Here is a 23,916-nt window from a genome sequence, read left to right on the forward strand (position 1 = left end):
TGAAACAAACCTTTTAGTGGAAGCTAACGTGGCTAAGCTAACATGCTAATCTCTGCCTCAGACCCTGGAGGCGGAGCTTGTCGCCCGCCAGCGGCAGGTGTCCTCTCTGCAGGAGATCTCCTCTCAGCTCCTCCTGGAGGCGTCGGGGGAGGACAGCCTGGAGGCCAGGGAGAAGGTCCACGTCATCGGTAACAAGCTCCGCCTCCTCCTGCGACAGGTGGCGGCCCACCTGAGCGCCGCCGAGGCCCGACTGGTAGGTGGCGCTGTTTCCTGTCGCTCCGGCAGAACGACAAGCTTTTAGAGGTTAACTTTATATTTCAGTTTTATCAGGAAAATGTTTTTCATTTTAAACTTCTAGTGTAAATGTTATTTGTGTGTGTATATATATATATATATATATATTCTGTACTTGTAATTCTTTATGGTACTTGTTGGGTCCAGTTCTCAGACGCTGCTGGTTTTATTTTAATCGTTTCGTCTCTTAGGAATGAGGCTAACGTGTCTTAATGTTAGATGAGTCCTAGAAGCCAAACGCTGACACGACGCTCTGAGGCTCTTCAGCAGCGTCATCGCCCCCCCACCCCCCCCCCATCTCGCTGCGCTGGATCTGGACCCGGAGGAGAAAAACTAGTTTCTCTCTTGACGGATCGCCGACTCGTGTGCAGTGTTTTTGTTCCCCCCCCCTGGACGTTTTGTCTCCGAATCACAAAGTTCTTTCCAGAAAATGTCCTGGAACTGATTCAGGGTCAGCCTGAGGTTCTGGTTCTGGTTGCAACACAGTCGGGTTTCATAAACAAGGCTGTCCTCCCCCCATCGATCACCGGGTCGGGTTTGGGTCTCATCTGATGTTCTGTTCATGTCTGTCTCAGGAAACCGGGTGCGAGACGGAAACCGTCGGCTTGGAAACGCAGAGCTGGGATCAGATCGAGGTGGGCGGGGACATTCAGAACCGCAGGGGTCCGATCGAGGATCAATGCAGCGATTGATTGATCCAAACTTAAACGAGTCGTCAGGAAGAAACCATCACGTTAAGAACCAGAACAGGAGGTTCTGGTTCTGCTCACAAACGGCTAACGGCGTTGTTCTGTTTCCTCTAGGAGGGGGCGTGTCTTCAGGCAGCTCCAGGCGACCAATCAGCAGCTAGAAGGTAACAACACAGAACTTTTTACTCCCTTTTTTTAATCTCGTCCAATCAGCTCGCTGCACACGCCTTTTTTTTTTACCACACCCCCTCCATTCCCATGCAGGGAGGAGCAGAGAGACTCCGCCCCCCGGCGCTCTCTCCTCTACCGGGTTGTGCGCGCCGCCTTCCCGCTGCAGCTGCTCTTCCTCCTGCTCCTCCTCCTCACCTGCCTGACGGAGAACGACTCCAGCTGCTCCGCCTCCAACACCTTCGCCCGCTCCTTCTACCCCATGCTGCGCTACACCAACGGGCCCCCGCCCACGTGAAGCCGGCGGCGGCGCTGAACTTCATCTCACAGCTGGAGGACGAACCGGAGAACTAAGAGACGTTTAATCCACAAAGAACAGGAATTATTCATTTTATTGTATTTAAGGATCTATTTATTGTTTCTCCTGAACACGAAGCCGTCGACGGGTTTTAGTCCGAACGTCCACATCGACCAGCGTTAAACAATTGTTGGGGTTCGTCGTTATCGGTAGCTAACAGCATTTATCATAAAGGAAAACATTTAAGGGAATTCTGTACAAAAAAAGAACTAAATGCAGTAAATATTTTCATGCGTCACTCAGAACTGTCAAAGTAACATCAGTGAGCGACAGTTTGAAATACTTTTATTTTCTGTATTCGTGGCGTTTCCACGTCGTACCTGAGTAGAAAGGATATTTTCTTATGATTCTGTAAAAATCTTACGGCCAGTATTTTTGAATATTTAAAATCATTGAATCCAATCTTTTTACGATTTGTTCAAGATTTATGACCACTAGAGGGCAGCGTTCAGCTGCACTGGTGACTAATAGCTAATAAAATCGCTTTGCAGACTTTTAAAAACTTTTTACAGGGAGAAACTTTTTAAGAACCTTTGGCTAATAATGATATAGCAACATTAGCGCTAACCACACTGCCAACGAGCCCTTTGTGAGGATAATAATGTGTGGAGGCGTGTCTTCTTTCAGTCCAAACATACTATTAAATTTAACTTTATGATGGTCAAAATGGATCCAAAACCGTCGGAACGGGACTTTACCTGCGATGCTGGAGGCGTTGGCGGCTGATGAACCCGACAAGCCGCACCTGAATGTATGGATCCTGCAGGCATTGAATGTAACCGAGTACAAGCACAATCAAAGATCGATCAGGTACGTTATTGATCCTAAATGCTGGAGTTTCTGGTTTGATTTAAACTCAAAAGGCCAGCAGGACAGAAGCAAACAAAGTGTGTAAAGTTTGATTTATTTTGTGGACACTTATTTATGGGATGTATAGATTGTCACTTCTGATTGACAATAAACTGTTTGCCATTATCTGCGTTTGTATGTTTAGCGTATGGCTGGATAGCTAACGACGTCTGACAGGTAGAAACCGCTACGAGATATGAACTCTGATGAGCATCATGCATGTAGAAGCTACAGTCATCAGCAAAGAAAGGACAGCGGACAGCATTAGCAGCTGCTGTTAGCAGCGGTAGGCTAATCTAACACCAAGAGTGGATTTACACCAGAACATGGCACAGATTTCATTCGCTTTAAAGTTTAGAGTTTAGCATTTTAAAATATCTTCAAATATGTTCAAACATAAATACAAATAACCCGACCGTGATTTTTTCTGGAACATGCTAACAGTAAATAGCAAGTAGCTTAACATTTTGGAGTTTTTATGTCCACATTTCATTTTTACTTGTGATGTTTAGCACAATTACACTTCAAATACGACATTGAGGTACATTAGCTCAGTTCAAACTAGAATTTTTCTGCGTTTTTTCTTTTTGTTCATCTCTAAACACCAAAAACTCTTTACGACTTAAATATTTAAATTAGTTAATCACTCAGTATTATTAACTTCACACGTTAAATCAAGTCTACGCTTCCAATTTCTTGTATTTTTTGAAACATTAAGTACATAAGGTTTGGCATGCCAGCTTATTGTAAACATGTGGCTAAGTTACGTTAGCATGACGGAAACCAACCAATGAATGAAAGTAGCAAGTTACAACCATTATATATGTACAACTAGCGAGCTACAAGCTAACTTTACCTTTTGGAGAGCAGATTTGGACCGATGGTGAAGCGAACATGAGTCAGAATAAAAACAAACTGCTTTAGAACATACATGTGCCACATTCGATGACGTGTAAATCCAGCCTTGGTTTGACAACATTAACCGAACAGTCATTGAGTTTAAAGGCCACAAATCGCCGCTTCCACTCCACCGACAAGCGCAGTTTGTAGGAAACACAGTCCTGATGAACCGGCACGGATCCAAACACCAAAGTACACCAAGTAGTGACAGAGGAAACACCACGGTGAGATAGAAAACACCACCTCTCTTTTTGTTTTGTTTTTTTGTTTGTTGGCTGCGTTGCCACGGTAACCGTTCAGAGATGGCCGGTTCCGTATGTTTTACACCGAGGTGAAAAAAGAGATAGAAATACTGCATATCAAAACTCACTTCAGAGGGTCAGCCGTGTTCCGCCGGACGCCGGCTGTAGTGAACATCCACAGGAAATGTTTACGCACACAAAATATACATCCGATCAAAAACCGTTTTGTTTTTTTTCCCAAAGACTAAAAACATCTTAACAAGAGAAAAACTTTACCGCACAAACACACTGTTTTTGTTGGGCTTCTTCTTTTTTTTTTTTAAATCATCCTTGTCTTTTTTTTTTCCTCTTCTGGATCTGAAACGCCGTTTCAGCTTCAGTCTCATTCGGCCGACAGTCCCGCCCTTAAACTTGTCGCTCCATGATGACGCAGTCGGGGGCGACGCCCGTGGTTTCCATCGGTGGAACGGCGTTGCCCGACTCCATTGGCCACTGCTCGGGGTGGGCGTACCTGTAAGGGACATTACCACGGTTACCGATTGGTGATCAATTGATCGATTTGATCGCCGGTGCTCTGAAACTTACTCGTTCATGTGAGGCACCAGAGCCTCGAACGGCGGCGAGGCCTGGAGGCGTACGGCCCGCAGGTGTCCATCCAGGATGGGGGCTTGTGGGGACGCCACGGCGTCGCCGGCGCTCTGGTCCGACGGCATCCCGGACCCGGGTGGCGGGAACTGGTTCTGGTCGGAGTACGAGTCGGAACCCGGTGAGGAGGACGTCTGGCTGCCGCCGCTGGACGTGTTGGCGTCCAGCATCTCCAGGAGGAGGTCGTACACCAGAACCACGTTCTTCCTCTTCATGGTGGACAGATGGTCCATGCCTTTGTTGCTGTAAGAAACGGAGGAAGTGACGCCTTTTGATGACAAAAACATCCAGAATCCTCCATCAATGTTCAAAAAGCAGAAAATAAGAAAAAAGGATGGAAGCCAACCCAAAATTTCCCTGAAAATCCATCCAGTTGTTTTTGCATCATGAGACAAAGTCGTTTGTTTCAACAGTGTCAGCTTCGTCTTTTCTATCTACGAGCTGTGATCTAACGGACAGTGAGACATCAATTCATTTTTATAATCACGAAGGAGGATGTTTTGTTGGCTCCATGAAGACGTTAGACTCCTGTTCCCAAACGGGGACGTGTCAAACGAGAGATTCTTCCGGTTTCCCGTGTCTGGGGTGTCTGGTCGGTCGTGTCTGGTCGGTCGTGTCTGGTCATGTCTGGTCGTGTCTGGTCGGTCGTGTCTGGTCATGTCTGGTCGTGTCTGGTCGGTCGTGTCTGGTCAGTCGTGTCCGGTCGTGTCCGGTCGTGTCTGGTCGGTCGTGTCTGGTCGGTCGTGTCTGGTCGTGTCTGGTCGTGTCTGGTCGTGTCTGGTCGTACCTGACGTGGCGGATGTGGGACAGCAGCATGGTGAGGTGTCCCAGCCGTAGAGTCTGCTGCTGGGTGGACAGGCCCAGCTTGGAGATGGCCCAGACCAGAGCATCGATCACCAGGTCCAGCAGGCGGAGCAGCTTGTTCCTGCTCTCCAGCTCCTCAGCAGTCTGGGGGGAGGCCGAGCACAGATCTGCAAAACAGTTGGACGTAGAATGACTCGACAAAGGTAACCGTCCAAACTTATAAAAGGTTCATAATCTGGGGAGCACGACTGTGAATCGGCCATACGGAACATTTCCCCTGGAGTTCATGAACACGGTGAGATTAACCCCAACTCTGTGAAGAACTCTGGTATGAAAGGGGTTAACAGTCCCAACTTCCGTTTGTCGCTCGGCGTGTCCTTTACCCCCCCCCCCCCCGCCTGAGTTCACAAAGAGGGCCGACGCTGGCAGGAGAAGCGGCTCGTCCGCGTGCTCTCGGGGGAACTTTGCTAAAGTCTGTGATGTCACGCCAACAGGAAGAGGTCAACCACCTCAGTGCAACCTGTAACGTGTCTGCCGGGGGTGTCGGGTGAGAGGGGAGAGGACGGCGTGACCGGAGGATCAAAGAAAGTGTTTAAATACGTCCTCCGTCCCCAAAGGTCAGGTCTAGCTAAGAAATCAAAGTTCTGAAGGTTTGTCCTGAACGATAGCATCAAAGCGCTTCCCAACGACAAGCTAACAAACCAAAAGCTAACAAACCAGGAGATGCTAACAAACCAAACAAAGAGATGTGAGAAGAAAACCTTCTTGATGAGTTTATTTTCCAGAATTTCCACAAACTGGACGAGCGTTTAGCCACCAGCTACAGCTAGCTAGCTTTGTTTGTAGGTAGAGTCATTTCTGTTAGCCTCAAAGCTAACGACTGGTTCAGGAGAAAGTCTCTGGGTCAGAAGTGAGGCGGGTGTCATTGACCCGTTGGGTTCCAAACGACTGTCAGAAACCACAACACAGCAGAGGACAATCTTATCTGGTTACACAACCACCACAAACACGCCGTATCGACCGGACGCCATCAAACAGCTCGCTGCTAGCTAGCTGCGCCGTGTAGCGGCTGCGGGAGTGGGACTCACTGGAGTTGAGGAGGATCATGGCCTTCAGACAGACGTACTCCTCCCTCTGCAGCTTCAGCTCCCGGAAGCGAGAGGTGGCCGCCAGAAGCATGTCGAAGATCTCCATGATGCCCTCCACGCACTGGCCCTCCTCCCTACGGGAACAGGGGTGGGAGGAGAAACAGGTGAGAAACAAGCTGAAGTCACCTGGAGTTCACCTGCGGGACGCTCCGGTCAGTGTCGCCCCAAAACAACAAGTTTCACTGATGTTTTTACAAGAAACAAGGAATTATTTTACTGATTTCTATTTAATTTCCCTTCATTTTCTGAATGTCTGTAAACACCTGAGGCATGAGAACCGATGTGGAACCACAGACCCAGATTGTTGGTCTAACTTTAGGACAGTCGACCAGCCGCTTGTTGAACTGGATGGATCTGATTCCAGGAGGTTTTCCTGAGCAGAAGCTCCACCGGCTGATGGAGACCAATCAGGGCAGCGCTACCAAAACACATGGAGGCTAACCTGAGCCCGTAGCGACCGTTTCCCTGGTAGGAGCCCCGGAACAAAGCTAATACCCAACGCTCAGACCAACAGGAAGACCAGCTGGTTAACTGTCCTCATGTAAATGTACAGAGAAGACGAAGGTCGTCAGGTGACAAAGCAAAACGTTTAGAATCATCATCAGTCAAGAACGTATAAATTCAGAGCACAAGCAGATCATTGTTGGCTAGTCGGTGTGTTAGCTTGAAGGGATATCTGTTAGCATGGTGCAGAGAAAGAAGCAACAGGTGTGGATGGATAGTACAAGACAAAAGCAACATCATCAGCACCGGTCGCTATGTTCAAAAGATCCGAGCAGCTTAGAGAAGATCTCTACATCACCAGCACTTCCTCCTCTTGTCCAATCACAGCCTGACTCCTTCAGCCAATCATTTGCAAGCCCTTTATTATTATTTATTATTCTCTCCTGCTGTGGTGACATTTCAGTCCAGCAAGATCCACAACCCTCCTCCATCCCTCCACCTCCACCCCTCCACCTCCACCCCTCCACCTCCACCCCTCCACCTCCATCCCTCCACCTCCACCCCTCCACCTCCACCCCTCCACCTCCATCCCTCCACCTCCACCCCTCCACCTCCATCCCTCCACCTCCACCCCTCCACCTCCATCCCTCACCACCAGAGGCATCTCCTTCATTCCAGAGGATCTACTTCCTGTCAATATTTAATTGTTCAGCTTCTCTTCCCTCCTGACTAGAGCATAAAATGAGACCTCAGATCTTTGATTGATTACACCTCTGGCCACCAATCAGCAATATGAATTATCAGCAATTACAGCCAATAATCAGATCTAATGACTTCCTATCTTGGCTCTCCTGCCCTTTGGACACCTGGATGAACTGTCGTCACTTTAATATTCAGCTTCTGCTGACACATCGCAGGAACGACCAGGCGATCCTACCGGTTGGTTGAGCGTGTTTACCTCCAACGCCATGAAGCGAACAGCCAGAAACAGACGGCCGTTGTCAGGACAGAGTTGAAGGTCGGCGTGGAACAGAACATCGGGTGATAAAAGATTTTTTGGCAAGAGAACGAGCCTGCAGTCCAGAAATGAGATCTATCTGCACCAAACGCTGCTGGTATCTTTTTATTGCCCCAAGGCCTGCGTGAGCGCCGTGTTTATTGTGTCACAATGTGGGAAGATTAAACCGTAACCACCGACAATGTTGTAGCAAACACGGCAGCTGCACACGAGACTCGGACCCACCTTCGTTCTTGTTTGAGGATAAACTTCCCAGCCTTTATTTAACCGGAGGACGGAGCGGGGCAGGAAGAAACGCCAACATTTACCCATGAACAGGCAGTCTAGAATTAACAGTGGAACTTTTACCCATGAAATACCACTTCTGTCCATTTTCTACCACTAATCTTGGGTGAAGTCACCAAGGAAACATTGCCGGTTCCTCCTGGGGGATCCAATCCCTTCCCAGACCAGGTAGTCCCCTGAACTACCTCAACCAATGAAGGAGCAGATCTCTGGTGGCTTCCATCTGAGCTCATGACCACAGGTGTTGGTTAGAACATAGACTAACAGGTAAGCCGAGGGTGTCTTCATCACAACACCCACTTCCTGTCCATCTGACGGTCCATTTTCCCACCACGACTAACCACTCAGACGAGTCCAGTGTTTGCTGAATGATGACACCAACAGAAGCACATCATCAACACAGAGGAGACACCTTTCTGCCTCAAACCCAGTCCAGGAACGTCCCGAACAGACCCAGAGACAGGAAGTAGAGACCAGAAACACATCATCACTTCATTTGAGTCAAACTCTGACCAACTTTCTGTCTTTGACAGGAATTAATTAGTGAGAGAAACGAGAGTTTCTGTTAATTGATTCTACGGGACCTTTCTTCAGGTCGAGCTAACGCTAATGAGATCCAAAACCTTAAAGAGATGAAACACAAAAACTTGACAGTTGAAAGAAGAGACCATCAATAAAACACATGAATACACACACACACACACACACACACACACACACACACACACACACACACACACACACACAAACACACACACACGCTTTTGGTGCTTCCATAGCTAACAAGCTGTAGCTCGGGGGAGTTCAGGACCCCGTCTGATAACACCTCCTTTCATAAAAAACTACTTCTGACTTCTGCTTTCTTCACTTCTAAATATCAAAAATCACGTTTAGATGATTTTATACACAATAAAAAGTCATAAGCTAAACTCCAGTGAGACATGAGCTGTAAAATATCGGCATCTGATTGAAATAGGTTCACTAATAGTTCCTTTAACGCCTCCTGGACGATAGCGTCAAACCGTTCAGCGTCTTTGATAAAACATTGATTTACGGCCGTTTCATCGTTAAGGCTACGCGGCGTTCTGCTAGCCGATAGCCGCTAACATCCGGTCTACTTTAGTGGAACCACGCCCGTCCATCAGACATGCTCACCTATTGAGTTTGAAGTCTGGAGAGAAGATGAGTTTCCCAGGGTGGTCCACTGACCTCCACATCAGCCCCAGCATCAGGATCTCCAGCCAGCAGCACTTCAGCAGGTGGATCTGGTCCGCCAGACTCAGCTCCACGAAGCCTGAGACGACACACACCAGGTGGGGTCAGAGCCAGAAGCCACGCCCCTGCCACGCCCACAGTCAGGGGTTTGGGAAACCAAAGCTTGGATTGGATGTAATGAAAGATTTAACGTTAGGAGTCTTCAAGTTGTTCTGAATGCTAATGCTGCTAATGTGTGACATCACGAGGACGCTGCTAATAAAGTTGATTCAAACTGGATTCACCTTTATTATTATAGTTAGAATAAAACAGTTTAAAGTTGATCTGCCGTTAAACTGGTCTGTGGCACAAAGCTGATTAGTTTTTATTAACTAAAACACAGATTAGTGCTTCTGCTTCTCCACCTGAAACGTTCTGATCTGAAGCCTTTAATGACGTGGTGGGACACGAGGACTCAGTTCTTCTCACCTCCTCTGAGCTCCTTCACGAAGCCGACACTCATTTCTACTCCTGTCAGAGAACAGGAGGAAAAAACCTTTGGAAAATGGTCTCTATTGAAAAAAAGTGTCGTCTTTGTGATCCCGTCACATTAACACCCTCCTGGAGCGCCACCCGCTGGGCTGAGAGGCGCGAGGTGAGAGGAGGAGGAGGAGAGAGGAAGAGGAGGGGGGGGGGGAGAGGAGGAGGAGGAGGTGGAGGCAAAGGAAAGGAGACAGAAGGAATAAAAGGAATACGACAGGAGGAGGAGGAGGAGGATCGGTCTGAACGCTAACGAGAACCTGTGATCGTCCTTCAGTCCAGCCCTGGACTAAAAACCAGAGAAAAGGAGGAGGACACTGATTGGCTGTCATCGAGATGATCAACCAATCAGCCAGGGTCCTGAATAATAATCAGATGGGGGGGTCAAACTCTTCTTCACCGAGGGCCACATCAGCATCACATCTGTCCTCAAGGGGCCAGAACTAATAAATGTAACTAAATGTAACTCAGTGTAATGTAACTAAATGTAACTACTCCTTAATGTAACTAATAAATGTAACTAAATGTAACTCAGTGTAATGTAACTAAATGTAACTACTCCTTAATGTAACTAATAAATGTAACTAAATGTAACTCAGTGTAATGTAACTAAATGTAACTACTCCTTAATGTAACTAATAAATGTAACTCAATGTAACTCAGTGTAATGTAACTAAATGTAACTACTCCTTAATGTAACTAATAAATGTAACTAAATGTAACTCAGTGTAATGTAACTAAATGTAACTACTCCTTAATGTAACTAATAAATGTAACTAAATGTAACTCAGTGTAATGTAACTAAATGTAACTACTCCTTAATATAACTAATAAATGTAACTAAATGTAACTCAGTGTAATGTAACTAAATGTAACTACTCCTTAATGTAACTAATAAATGTAACTAAATGTAACTCAGTGTAATGTAACTAAATGTAACTACTCCTTAATGTAACTAATAAATGTAACTAAATGTAACTCAGTGTAATGTAACTAAATGTAACTACTCCTTAATGTAACTAATAAATGTAACTAAATGTAACTCAGTGTAATGTAACTAAATGTAACTACTCCTTAATGTAACTAATAAATGTAACTAAATGTAACTCAGTGTAATGTAACTAAATGTAACTACTCCTTAATGTAACTAATAAATGTAACTAAATGTAACTCAGTGTAATGTAACTAAATGTAACTACTCCTTAATGTAACTAATAAATGTAACTAAATGTAACTCAGTGTAATGTAACTAAATGTAACTACTCCTTAATGTAACTAATAAATGTAACTAAATGTAACTCAGTGTAATGTAACTAAATGTAACTACTCCTTAATGTTAAATAACTGAATTTCTGACTGATTCTAGTTCCAAACATTACAGTTAGACAGAAAAAACATGTTTATTTGTTTCTCTGTTCTAACATAAATCCTTTTCATTTGTCAGGTTATTAAACCCACAGAACTCCATCAATCAAGGATCAAACTATCAATCAATAAAGAAAAATAACATCAGACACAAGTTAGGACATTAACTTTGTTCACTACGTTTAGTCAGAGTTAAGATGGACTGAACTACTGCATTGTGGGAAATGTAGTTTTGCTTAAAGCACACTTTATTTTAGACACTCTGACCTTTGATGCTCTTGAGGGCCACATTAAATGATGTGGAGGGCCACATTTGGCCCCCAGGCCTTGAGTTTGACACATGTGTATTAGATGTTTGTGTAGTTTAAATGTAACCAATAAAACACTATAGACAGACAGATGTACACACACACACACACACACACACACACACACACACCCCTACCAGGGATCTTCTTGGCCCAGCTGATCATCAGCACCAGCTCCTTGTCAGCCAGGTTGGTCAGTGACATCATCATGCTGGTCTCGGTGAAGGGCTTCTTCAGGTCCTCCATCAGGTAGATGTCGGGAGGCTCCGCCTCCATGATGCGGGAGATGAACTCCTCGGGGCTCATGGACGAGTGGAGCGCCCGGTTCACCTGAGGGAGGGGGGCAAGGGGGGCCTCCAGGTGGAGGTGCCTCTGCATCCTGGAGCCCAGCCCCACCCTCACCACGTTCCTGCCCCCGTCCCTCGGCTGCAGTCCGCCGCGGCGGTGCCGCGCCCCCCGGTAGGTGCAGCGTTCACGCCTCACGCCTGGTGGGCAAAGACAGAGTGTTACCCCCCCCTCAGACAAAACTGCTGCCTTCAAGGGCAGGAGCTCCCGTCCGGGAGCAACGCTCCACTTCAGGACGCTCATGTTTTGACTGCGCTAAGCGTGTTGATGCTAAGCGTGTTGATGCCAAGCGTGTTGATGCTAAATGTGTTGGTGGTAAACGTGTTGATGCTAAACAGCTAGCTTTAGCCTGATCTGAACCCCTTTAAAATTTAGTGGAAATTCATTCTAAATAAGTAAGAAAAAGCAGCGTTTTAACAGACAGACAAACCCAACAGGACTCTTCTTGTTCTCTGGGGGGTCGAACTAACTCCTCTCTCACTGCAGCTTAGAACCAGCACACCTGTTGCTGATTGGTCGATTTTAATCAGGCAGAATCACACAGGTGAGTCACACAGGTGAATCACACAGGTGAGATCCAAACATAATGGAGATTTCCGGGTGGTGAAATTGATAAATAGTGAATATTTTTGTTGAAGTGCATTTTTTCCCAATATTAAATCACGAAAAAAGGCCACATCGATTTTGTATTGTAAATACTTTAAGCTAGCGTCCCACACGCTGTCTGACGATCGTGTACCTCTATCTAAATATGTGCATCGAGGACACGAGGACACACGTAAAGGAGAACACTGAACTCCTGGAACTAAACCAAAATTTAAAGTTGTAGATCCATAAAAGTCATTGCTAGGCTAACACAAAGCTAACCACCTACCACACTTCATCATGCCCACTTCGTAGCATTTGCGTAAGCGGCAGGCCTGGCAGCTCTTGCGTCGGTTCTTGTCGATGGTGCACTGGTTGGTGGCGGGGCAGATGTAGTCGTTGTGTCCTGGGGGGTTTGGGGGGGGACAGAGACGTTGAGCAGCAATCTGTCTGAAGGAGGCGTGAACGGTGGCGTGGGAATGAGCTCCTACCTTGGATGCTCCTCTTGAAGAAGGCCTTGCAGCCCTCGCAGGACCACACGCCGTAGTGGTACCCGGACGCGTAGTCGTGGCACACGGCGCAGAAGTGCATGTCGGCCTTCCCCACCGCCGCGGAGCACAGGGAGCCGTTCACGCCTTCCTGCTCCGACCTCTTTCCCGGTGGCTTGATGGAGCTGCGGGAGGAAACACCTCGGTGAAGCGTGACATTTACAGTTTGAAGCCCGTCTGGCACCTGGTATTACGCTCAGGCTGGAAATGTCTCCACAACGTCTCAGTCAACCATCAGAAAACCTCAGACTTCATCCTGTCACTGAAACATAATGAGAATAGAACCTGAAGGATCCGCCGGCGGAGCGATTACAGCTATCATCTGCTAGCAGACACGGAGACGAATCCTGAATACCTGCTAGAATCTGCATGTTGAATCTGCCTTTAACCTGCCAGCAGTAATAATTTCACTATCATCCAATCATTTCACCATCAGCACCAACAGGCTGCCTGTCGGGGAGCAGAAATTGCCTGATTTTCTGTTCCTACATTTCTTTTTGGGGGGCAATGTTGCGTTACCTCCTGACTGGACCTGTAGGACCCTCGGAGAACGAGGACCCGTCTAAGTGCTGGGGTGATTTCTGCCAGCGTTCAGGTCCATGAAAGGAACAAATGGGTGCATCTCTGTGAGCCCAGGACATCCAGACACATGATGGTGATGTCACCATGGTGACAGCCATTTACTCTGCTTCTCCTCGTACTGGATGGAGTACCAGCAGCTCATCCATTGAAACTGGAACCCTATTGCTAAAAGTCGTGTTAATAATTGGTGGTTTATTAGCCACCGTCACCCTTCTGTACATCCAAAGAGCTCCAAAAACGAAACCACTGAAGCCTTTTCTTCTTCTCACCTCGACATGTAAAACAGCCACCAGGAAGACTCTTCTGCATGATTGCATTTTTAATGATTAATTTAGCGTAAGAGGCCTTTTTTTTGGCCCCGATCCACCTCCCAGACAATCACCTCGGTATTAATATTTTACCGGGATCATCTGCTTAGGAACACCAAATGGGCCGGGTGGACAAGTTTCAAGCATTTCCTAGCACTGTTATGGTCAACGATGGAGACATGAGGTAGCGTTCTACTCCTAACAGATACTAGAACACTGGAACACTGAGCTCTTCCTCCGTTTCCTGTCACTATCCTGTCAAGTAAAGGTAATAAAGCCCCCAAAAAGACTGAAAACAGCAAAGCCTTCATTCCAGAAACACCTGAATACTCCTGAACCACCATACCTCCTGAAGCCACCATAATACTCTACGAAAGACATCAACGTGTTGAGTCCTGACCGTCGTCCCAGCCACCGGGGGCAGCAGACCTACCCGATGGAGCCGAGGCTGTGGGCTTTGGACTCCAGCCAGGGGGCGTGTGGGCTGGGCTCGTTGTAGACCAGGGGCTGGGGGCAGTGCAGAGTCAGTGAGGGTACGTTGGGGTGGTTGTGGGACGGCCAGAAGGCGGACGGACTGAGGGAGGAGCACAGAGACGACGGGCTGTCAGTGATGGGGGGCCGGGCGTAGCTCAGCACCGACGGGCTGTAAAAGGTCAGAGGTCCGTGGCTGTGGTTGTAGTCATGGCTACTGTCCGTGTAGGGGGATGGGATGCATACGGTGTGGCCGTCCATGCCCAGGGGGGGGCTGTAGACGCTAGGCATGAGTCCGGGGGAACTGGGCCTCTCTGTCTTGCTGGAGTCCACCTCCTGGAACTGAGGCAGGGGCATCGGGTGGGCGTCCAGCCCGGGGGAGGAGGCCATGGCGGCCAGAAGCGACTGTACGTGTGGAAAGGGCGATGAAGACGATGGTTCCACTAGTGCATGTTCTGGTGTGGGCGAGTCCTGTGGAGAGGCAGAGAAAGAACGCATCACCTTTAAAGTCACATGACCTCATCGCCGCTCCTTAAAATAACAAGGATACTCTGGATCGCACGCCGACAGGAAACAGGGAGAGCCTTAACCTTGAGCGGCTGTTCCGGCGCTACGAACATGCAGCTATGATGGGGATGACTTCCCACGAGGAGATAAGGACGCCACACTACGCAAGATAAGGATGCTACGTTGAGCATATCGAGTCTGCGTTAGAGGAAAAGCATCGGATTCCAGGGAAAACAGTTTCAGGTTTGTGTGACGGCGGGTCTGCCTCAACGCGCCAGACAGGTGTCTTTACCCATCGCTACAGAGGCAACTGTAGCCGATGCTAGCTAGTTAGTCCAAAGGGATACCCTTTGCACTAGGTGTGGCACCATGATGGGCGTAGAACCATAACTGCTAACTGGTAACAAGCAATGCTAACAGTTTAACAGGTGGTTCACAAAACATCTGCTGCAGCTCCCACAGTTGTGACGTCCCATAGATAGATAGATAGATAGATAGATAGATAGATAGATAGATAGATAGATAGATAGATAGATAGATAGATAGATAGATAGATAGATAGATAGATAGATCCACTGCTCAGGCATTACATAACGAATAATACTGGATAAACACCAGGAGAAAAAGAAACACTGACATCACAGGACATACCACAAGACATACATTACACTAACAGACACATGCAGCACTAACAGGACTTATATACTAAACTATAAAGTATCTATCTATCTATATGTATAGAGTCATCAGCAAAGAGTCGTCAGCAAAGAGTCGTCAGCAAACGTTTACATGCAGCTTAATGAAAGTTGCGTCGAACCGACATCTTGATAGACTTTCTAGATGACATCACCCACACACCTCACATTCATTTGCTAGCTAACTAGCCTAGCCTAGCTGTTGACCTGGGTTCACATTTCCTGGTATTAACTCTAGGTCTGTCCTGAAGGTCTTTGTTTAACTTCCTCCCTGAACGCGACACGTTTTCTTGCCCGGGTGGTGAACGCAGTTGACAAAACACAGACGGGGACTTTGAGGAAGATGAGTAAATTCATTTACAGATCAATTCAGTGTGTTCTCTGAAAAAAGAGGCCAGATGAAATAAAACAGGTCCTCCTGCTATTGATCGTCTTGGTTCAGTCCTGCATCAGGTCGTCTTCCAGTATCGAGCGGCGGCTCGGTTCAGTTCCTCCAGTCCGATGCCGGCCCTGCTGCTATTATTCAAGGACACTCATGGATCCACATGAAAACACCAGATAATGGGATGTTTTCTTTACTCAGTGACTCACAGTCAGAGCAGAATGAGATCCTGCTGTCGCACGTGTGGACCAGATCTAACAGAAAGGGACGCCGATTTATGTCCCTGTATTCCAGGAATCGTTCCTCTGGGAAACTTCATCTGCATTTAAACCCGGTGCCCGGGGGGGCCAATCTAATTCCACGCTTGAAGCGTCCACCGACTTCCTGACAGCTGGAGAAACTCAGAGCAGGTTTCAGGCCCGAGTTAAGAGAACCCGCCCCCGTTTTTAAATGGACTACTCAAATATATATAAACCAGGTCGAGTTTTGGTCCCTCGACTAAGTCTTTCTTTCAAGATCATAACCTTTAGAGGAACAGAAACAATTCTGTAATTCAACCAATCCCAAATTTATATCCCGAAAGTACGGAGAGACAATCACAACAACCAGAGCGCCACATCCAGAGGACGTAGACCGGACCGCGCTGGAGGCAGGGAAGTCCTCTAGACCAGTACCCAAGACTCTGAAGGACCCAACCCCCAGATCACCTGGTGGACCAGGTGTGGCCACCCCCCATCAGGACCCACGATGCATCTGGAGGTAGTGGTGGTCGGGATTCATGGTGAGTCTCTTGTTTCATCTAAAACACGACGTCAGAGTCGTGTCCGGCCCCCCGGTGCCGTTTTGAATCCCTTGAAAGACGATATTTACCTCTCGTAAAAGTTTGGACAGCTTGACTGAAGACGGGAGACGTCACATCAAAGAGACGCGAAGTACAGCAAATCATTGTCCAACATGTGTCCCACCCTGTTGGGTCGGGTCAGCGTGACCCCAACCTGTCGACCTGCAACTGGACGCCGCAGACGTCCGTCAATTACCTTCTGTCATTTAAAGAAGAAAACATGACAACAGGCTAACAGCTGCTAACAGCTGCTAACAGCTGCTAACAGCTGCTAACAGCTGCTAACAGCAACACACACTCAAACACACGACTCCCTGAATGTCAGCATTCAGCCAAACGTTTATTTTAAACCTAACGGAGGGAGTTTAACGTTAGATTAAATCCTCTGTTTGACGTGTGATAAACACACCAGCGTCAGCCAACACACACACAAACACACACACAAACACACACAAACACACACAAGAACACACGCTATCTGCTGGCTGCTAACGGCAACGGCCAATGATTGACACGGACCAATAACGGCAATGTGGGTCAACATTTAAAACCTCGTTAAACCATCACGACCAGGCTAACCTGCTGGCGACGCAAACCTGAGACCAATAAAGTTTTATCGAAGAACCTTCAAGATGCTTTTGTTAAATTTAAACCAAATTTCACAGTTTGGGTTTGGCCCTCGTCGCCTCGTAGGCTTGTGGGCGACCAACGGCGGGTTGGGCCGGACTTGGCTTGAGCAGAACCCGAAGACGCCAACGGACACCGGGTCAAGTCGTTGGGTCATCGTGACGCCGGAGAGACTCCCGAGAACCGACCCGATGAAGCGTCCGTCAAACACACCGCAATACGCACCAATAAGTCGAGTTTAACGGAACCGGACCGCAGCTAGAAAGGTGGACGCTTCTCTAACCGTACACGACCGTAAAAGAATCTTTATCAGCCCGTCGGAATACAGACCACCGTCTAGATCGACTCCGTCTGTCCCCCAGTTTGAAACACAACCGCGGTCCAACATGTCACCAGAAACCACTCAAAGATCCGAGGGGGCAGAGGACCGACTTACTCTCTCGGGCCGCGCCACTCCGCCGTCGGGTTTTTATGTTCCTGTTCTGTCGGGACGACTGTGGTGAAGTTTGAGCTTTGGACAGACGGGCGCCGATGGCAGCCGTCCACGGTAAACCAGCAGCAGGCAGCAAAGGGTCAAAGGGCAGCGTCGAGGTGCAGCTTCTGCTCTGGTGACTCATTGATGTGGCACCGCTGATCGGTTTTGATGCCAGGACGCCGCTCGGGCCCTCGGGACGCCGCTCGGCCCTCGGGACGCCGCTCGGCCCTCGGGACGCCGCTTCACAAGACTATTTAAGGTTTTACACCAAACCGGTTTTAAGGCGCCGCCTAAGCGGAGACACAACACGGACAGGAGGCTCACGTCACGCTTCACTCGGAGGACTTTAAACACTTCCTCTCACGTCGGTCCAAAAGGCTAATCGCTGCTAGCGGATATTGAACTGATAGACGATCAATAATTTGATAGAAGCGGCACTCTAAAGTTGAACAGTGTGGAAGAATGATAAAAGAGGGGAGGGCAGGTAAAACAAGATAGGGCGGGGCTTAAAGGGTGAGTGGGTGGGGCTTCAGGGGGGATAAGTGGTTACAGAAAAAGGAAAACATAAAAGGTTATTTCACAAATATTATCTTGGTGAAATTGATTTGTCAAACATGGTGAAGGAACTTCATTTGGGTCGCGTTCAGCACCGCGCTGGTGTCACAACAGCAAAGACAAACTATAAATCTGATCCTTTTCTTAATCTTTTGACCCCAAAACCCCCCCTGGACAGACGCGGCTTCACCTCCTTTGTGATGTCAGTGACAGCAGCGTTACGGTGGAATCCGTCCAGAAACGACTCCAGACACATCTCAGAGATTTTAATCCAGCCTTCAACATTTTATGGTCTTTTAACCCCGTTGTTCAGGTTTATTATTTGATTGATGGTTTGCTTTATTTGTTCGGTTCTGCCGACTGAAAGCCAGACGGAGACTTTAGAGCAGGATTATTAGAGTTCTTTAAACAGGAGGGTTTCCACATCGCCTCCAAACATGGAGTAATAACTTGGCGCTGCTTTGTGATTCATGAATGAAGACGAATGAACAACAACCTGGAAGCGTCCAGAAAAGCCCCCCCAGGATGGAACCAGGCAGAGAACCAGGAGGAACTTTTACTTCCCGACACGTTTCATGAAAAGTTCCACAAATCAAACGTGTTTACAGCTTTAGAGGAGGAACGACCCGAAAGGAGTTCAAATGTGGGAAAAAACAAACCTGTTGATTTGGTTTCTGAAGGAGCTGGATGCCCCCCCCCATCAGGAGGGGGCGCCGGGCCAGCGGCGCATACCGGAGCACAAAGACCCCCCCACGGAACCATTGGCCGGTTCTGTTCCCCCCCTATGTGGGACCACAAAGCAACAAGGAGCCGCTGGAGGGGCGGAGCGGTGACCGATTCACCGGGGGGGGGGGGTCCGACGGACAGGCAACGATGACCCCCCCGCCTCCAGGGCTTTTAATTGAGGGGCAACTAAACTCTAAACCCACCAATGACTCAGAAGTTGGTTCCGCTGCAGGTTCCGCTTCACCTGCATCTTTTTCTTTATCTTATGCCCCGCCCCCTAGGTATGTGAACACCTGAAGGAAGCCACGCCCACCAGGAGCGGCAAACAGGAAGACAAACGAATCAGAAACACAAACCTCTGGATCGCTGCAGAATCGGATTCACGTCAGCGTTTCTTCCTCCTCATCCTCTTCCTCACCTGCCCCCGCCCCCCCAGATCAATTGGGCGTGGCCCCAGATGGTCGTCACGGCTGCACATCAACTCTATAAACAATCTGGGATTTACAGACACACAGCTGCACCAGTCCAACACATGACCTTCAACAGGCCACGCCCTCAGGAAGAGGCAGGGTCATGTGACCAAGCAGAGATCAAAGAGTAGAACCCATCCGACTGACACCCGACGGTCGACGCCCACCAGATCCCATCTGAATCTGATTCGCTCTCTGACAGGAAGTGACATCAGAAACAAGACATCAAACCAAATGACCTTTAAGACGGCGTTCCAGTTTGAACCAATCAGACGTCAGAATGACGACAACAGCTGATGAGCATCGACCCAACTGACGGATGCAACAGGAGGGCGTCACTCATCACAGCGTCACCGTGGCAACGATCACCAATCAGAGGCCTTCATCTGATGAACAGGAGGACAGCAGTGCATCATGGGAAGTCCTTCATCGTATCGTCATGAAAACTAAAACCAAGAACAAACTCATCCAACCAGAGACGCTCCTGATGAGTCAGCACCAACTACAACAACTACCTGTTGCCCCCGGTTACAGAAGCAACAGGTGAGACAAGGAGGCCACGCCTCCGGTCACGTGTGCAGAACATCTTCATGGCAGTCATCAAAGCGTTGAAGTGTCTGTTACCATGACGACGTACCTTATCAATAAAACTTGATTTTCTTTGTTCAGGATTCAGATTCTACTCAAAGTTTTTGTATAAAAAATTATATAAAAATTATTTTTTTATAATAAATTTTTAAATTTATTTTCAAAATAATTCGTTTAGTTTCAGCTGCGAACCGGAGAGAACCGGACCGGAGAGAACCGGACCGGAGAGAACCGGACCGGAGAGAACCGGACCGGAGAGAACCGAACCGGACCGGAGAGAACCGAACCGGAGAGAACCGAACCGGAGAGAACCGAACCGGACCGGAGAGAACCGAACCGGACCGGAGAGAACCGAACCGGACCGGAGAGAACCGGACCGGAGAGAACCGGACCGGAGAGAACCGGACCGGAGAGAACCGGACCGTTACGCACGGGTACTGGCTGAAGTCGGATGCTGCTAATGACACACACACACACACACACACACACACACACACACACACACACCGGTGGGGGCCTCCTCTGCAGCACGTGGAGCGTGTTTTCGTTACACGCTGTTCCCGGTATCTCGGGTGATGGACGCCCGGTGGATGGTCTCGTAGTGGGGGGGTCGTGTGGGGGTGGGGGTGGGGGGGTATCAGCGTGACCTTGGCGCGTTTTAAGGCGCCGGCCGGTGGAATGCTGCTCGAAGCCCCGGACACCGTGAGGGGGGGCAGGGTGGGGTGGGGGTGCGTTCCAAACCGGACTTCAGGTCTTCAGGACTGCCCTGGAGCCACACGGGACGCGCACACCCACGCGCGCACGCGCCGCCGCTCCCCCGCAGCGCAGCGATCCCCGGGCGGAGGACTCCGGTCTTTACGCGCAGAACTCAAGGCCGCGCGCCGCAACGCGTCCTCCGCGCGTGCACGCACCGGCGCAGCGCGTGCACGAACATACCTGCGTGTGGAAGAGAAACGAGTTCCAGAAGATTCAGACCCAAACACCGTCAGAACCGACCCGGTTCCGGTTTGTTTGTAACTTTTCTCTGGACGCGGTGCGTCCGGCGGAGGGATCTGACGGCCTTATTTGGGCCGCGGACGGAACCGCGATCAGAAAGCAGATATTAGTCCCGCCTTCTTATTTACTAGTTCAGCTTTTATTTACAGAGAGATCCGTTAATTTGTGCCCCCCCCCAAAAAAAAACCCCGCAAAAAATAACGCGTAAAACAGAAGCCTTGTTTCTGACTCCGCTGATTTGATAAAAATAAAGAAACGAGTCCGTCCAACAAACAAACAAACAAACAAACAAACAAACAAACAAACAAACAAACAAACAAACAAACAAACACCGCTCCGGTCCGGTTGAGACACACCGATCGGTTTGGATCAATAAATCTGCAGAACGCAGCGGAAGAACTTTTTAATCTAAACTATAAAACGTCTCCTCTGGTTCTGAACCCGAACCAAAGTTCGGTTTAATCGGTTCGGATTAAGTTAACCGGATTAGTCAGAGTTAACCGACACCGGATCGGATTATTCAGAGGGAATCCAACCGGAACGGAACCGAACGGAACCGCTTCACCTGTCGAACCGACACCCGACTCCTCCCCGGCGGGAAAAGGCAGATGAAGACGGAACAAACCTGTCGGCCGGTCCCGGTGGGGGGGTCGGTCCCGGTGGGGGGGTCGGTCCCGGTGGGGGTCGGTGCAGCGGGTCCGCCGCCGGTGGAGCGTCGGTCGGTCACTGGACGCAGAGCGAACCGGAACCGCGACGCGTAAAAGTGAAACTCGGAGCGCGCGGCTCACGCAAGCGGCGCGTTATGGTTCGAGCGGGTTCCGGTGCGTCACGGAGCCCCGCCCCCCTCCTCCGGTGCGGGTTTAAGCTCCGGTCGACCGGGAGGCGTCACCGGGCACGCCTCTCTGGAGCGGAGGAGGGTCCGGAACGGAACCGGAGCGTGTTTGGAGGAAAACCACCACCGTTAACCGGCGGCTCCGGTCGTCCTCCCGGTGTCACGTGATCACAGGGGCGTGGAAACCGGTCGTAACGGAACCGGAGTCCGGTCCGAACCGCAGGCCGGACTCCAGTCCGCTCTGAGTTAATGATTAACGGGACGGAACACCGTAGAAGCACCGGGGGTGTGCGCGCGCAGCCCGGACCCGCGGTCACGTGGTCCCCCGGTCACTGAGGGACTTCTGCCCGCGCGTGACTCACCTGACCGCGGCTCCTCAAACACACTTCCGCTGCTCCGGGTCAACCGTCCGTCGGGCGCGTGCGTCCGCCACTCACGTGACCGTGTACCTGTGGAGGTCGCGCGCGTGGAACCGGTCACCACCGCGCGTGACAACCGGAGGCGCGTGCGCGCTTCACCCACACTGGACCGACGTGAAGTCGGTCGCGTGTCCGTGGGTCGGGATCGTGACGAACCGACTACAGCTCCAGGTTGGCCCCGCCCCCTCGCCCAGGGTCATCTGGGATGGCCCCGCCCCCGGCCCCGCCCCCTGAGGCCCCAGCGGAGGAGATTCTGATTTAAATCAAACCGGATTAAAAGAATCAAATCAAACTCTGGATGTTTGTTTAACTTTATCGATGAGTCATTTATTAACCCTTTAGGGAATCATCTTTGGATTTCAGGATTTTGAGACTTTTTTCATCACAAATCTGATTATTTTTCTTGTAAAACCTGAGAAACCTGATTTATCCAATCAGACGCAAGCATCTGTAAAAATTATACTAATTAAACCTCATACGTACAAATTGCGCTGATTTTTTTTTTACAGATTTGAAGACGGTTGCATTAAGATCTTACTTTCCAAAAATTATATTTTTATAACATTTATTTAGTAGTTCAGATTTTAAAGGGTTAATTTAACAAACGTCCTTTTTAAAGGGCAGAAACGTTCTGATGCTTTAAGAAGTAAAATATTAAAGTGTGTCTTCTGTGTTTTGGGCTTCATCATCTCAGTGTTGGAAAACTGAAATGAAATCATTTCAAATATGAAGTCAAACAGGTTTTTTTCAAACGTTCTGAACTCTGACTTTAAGGTTTTCTGATTTAAATTATCTTTAAATCAATTTGTTAAAGGACTTCTGTGTTGGAGGTCTTCCTGCTGGACACCAGCTGCAGGTAAGAACTTTTATGTGAAGCAGACAAAACGTCTCTTTTTATAAACGCGACTCCTCCCTGCAGATAAAACAGATTTATTGTCTCTGGTGTCTAAATTTCACTCCTAAAAGTTCCTCGGTGCGTTTATGCTTTGATGGAACTAACAATGGGATGGAGGCCACCGATCACGTTTCACTCTTTCTACTGAATTTCGTGCTGCATTCCAGGAACGTCAGAAATACCAGCGTTCTTGAGAAGAACTTTTTAAAAACTTTTTTCCTTTATGTTAAATTTTGCTTTAATTGTCAGCGTTGCCTGGTTTAAATGTTTAAATCTATTTTTACTTAAATGTTTAAAAATGCTTCAAACAGGAAGTGACTTCTACACACAAAACACTGCAAATAGGAGTTTTTAAGAATATTTAAAATTACACTCAGGGAATCACGAGGCGACCTCTTTTTTCTGGGATTATCTGTCAAATCTCTCAGCAGTCATTTCAGAGAAAGAAGATAATCTTGAACCTTCTTCTCAATCTGAAGAAGGTTCAAGTCCCTGCTTCCTGTTTGAATCTGGACATAATCAATAATCAACCAATCACAGATTTACGTCCCTGAAGCGTGTTTCTGGATCGATTCTACTGGTCTGTTCACGTCGGCCTGGGATTTCTTTTCCTCCTGTGTCTGCGGTGGGATTAGAACCCATCAGTGGTGGGATTAGAACCCAGAGGCGGGTCACCGCTGCTTTTACCGATCACTCCCAAAACACACACACGCGCACACACACACACACACACGCACGCACGCACGCACACACACACACACACACACGCACGCACGCACACACGCACACACACACACACACACACACGCACGCACGCA

The 23,916-nt window shown here is 48.6% G+C and overlaps 2 protein-coding genes across 5 annotated transcripts in view; one reads left to right on the plus strand and one right to left on the minus strand.

Annotated features, from left to right (window-relative positions):
• Positions 1-2,484, plus strand: part of syne2b (spectrin repeat containing, nuclear envelope 2b) — a 100,628-nt gene extending 98,144 nt beyond the window's left edge. Inside the window, exons 122-125 of the mRNA XM_068339581.1 lie at positions 62-253; positions 870-929; positions 1,098-1,147; positions 1,248-2,484. Coding sequence (XP_068195682.1) covers positions 62-253; positions 870-929; positions 1,098-1,147; positions 1,248-1,449 — 504 coding nt within the window. The 3' untranslated portion in view covers positions 1,450-2,484. The remainder of the gene's footprint in view (positions 1-61; positions 254-869; positions 930-1,097; positions 1,148-1,247) is intronic.
• On the minus strand, positions 2,395-22,437 carry esr2b (estrogen receptor 2b). 4 transcript variants are annotated; one of them, XM_068339585.1, is made up of 10 exons: positions 22,147-22,437; positions 14,053-14,561; positions 12,673-12,854; positions 12,471-12,587; positions 11,389-11,736; positions 9,000-9,138; positions 6,038-6,171; positions 4,933-5,116; positions 4,086-4,388; positions 2,395-4,011 (listed from the first exon to the last, which is right to left on the minus strand). In XM_068339585.1, the coding sequence occupies exons 2-10, from the start codon at positions 14,478-14,480 to the stop codon at positions 3,906-3,908; spliced, it is 1,941 nt and encodes a 646-aa protein (XP_068195686.1). In that variant the 5' UTR covers positions 14,481-14,561; positions 22,147-22,437; the 3' UTR covers positions 2,395-3,905. The 4 variants fall into 4 exon arrangements, with proteins under 4 accessions (XP_068195686.1, XP_068195685.1, XP_068195683.1 ...); XM_068339584.1 differs by lacking the exon at positions 22,147-22,437 and adding an exon at positions 21,578-22,138; XM_068339582.1 differs by lacking the exon at positions 22,147-22,437 and adding an exon at positions 17,579-17,699.
• Positions 22,438-23,916: the final 1,479 nt, after the last annotated feature.

The sequence above is a fragment of the Antennarius striatus genome, chromosome 17 (genome assembly GCF_040054535.1).
Source record: "Antennarius striatus isolate MH-2024 chromosome 17, ASM4005453v1, whole genome shotgun sequence".
Lineage (NCBI taxonomy): Eukaryota > Metazoa > Chordata > Actinopteri > Lophiiformes > Antennariidae > Antennarius > Antennarius striatus.

Bases quoted from the DNA above. Each gene is read 5' to 3' on its own strand.
- esr2b (XM_068339585.1), bottom strand. From the start codon at position 14,480: ATGGCCTCCTCCCCCGGGCTGGACGCCCACCCGATGCCCCTGCCTCAG. The intron at 12,588-12,672 runs GTAGGAGCTCAT...CAAACCCCCCAG, and splicing joins CTTCAAGAGGAGCATCCAAG to GACACAACGACTACATCTGC. The intron at 4,389-4,932 runs GTACGACCAGAC...CGTTTCTTACAG, and splicing joins TCCCACATCCGCCACGTCAG to CAACAAAGGCATGGACCATC.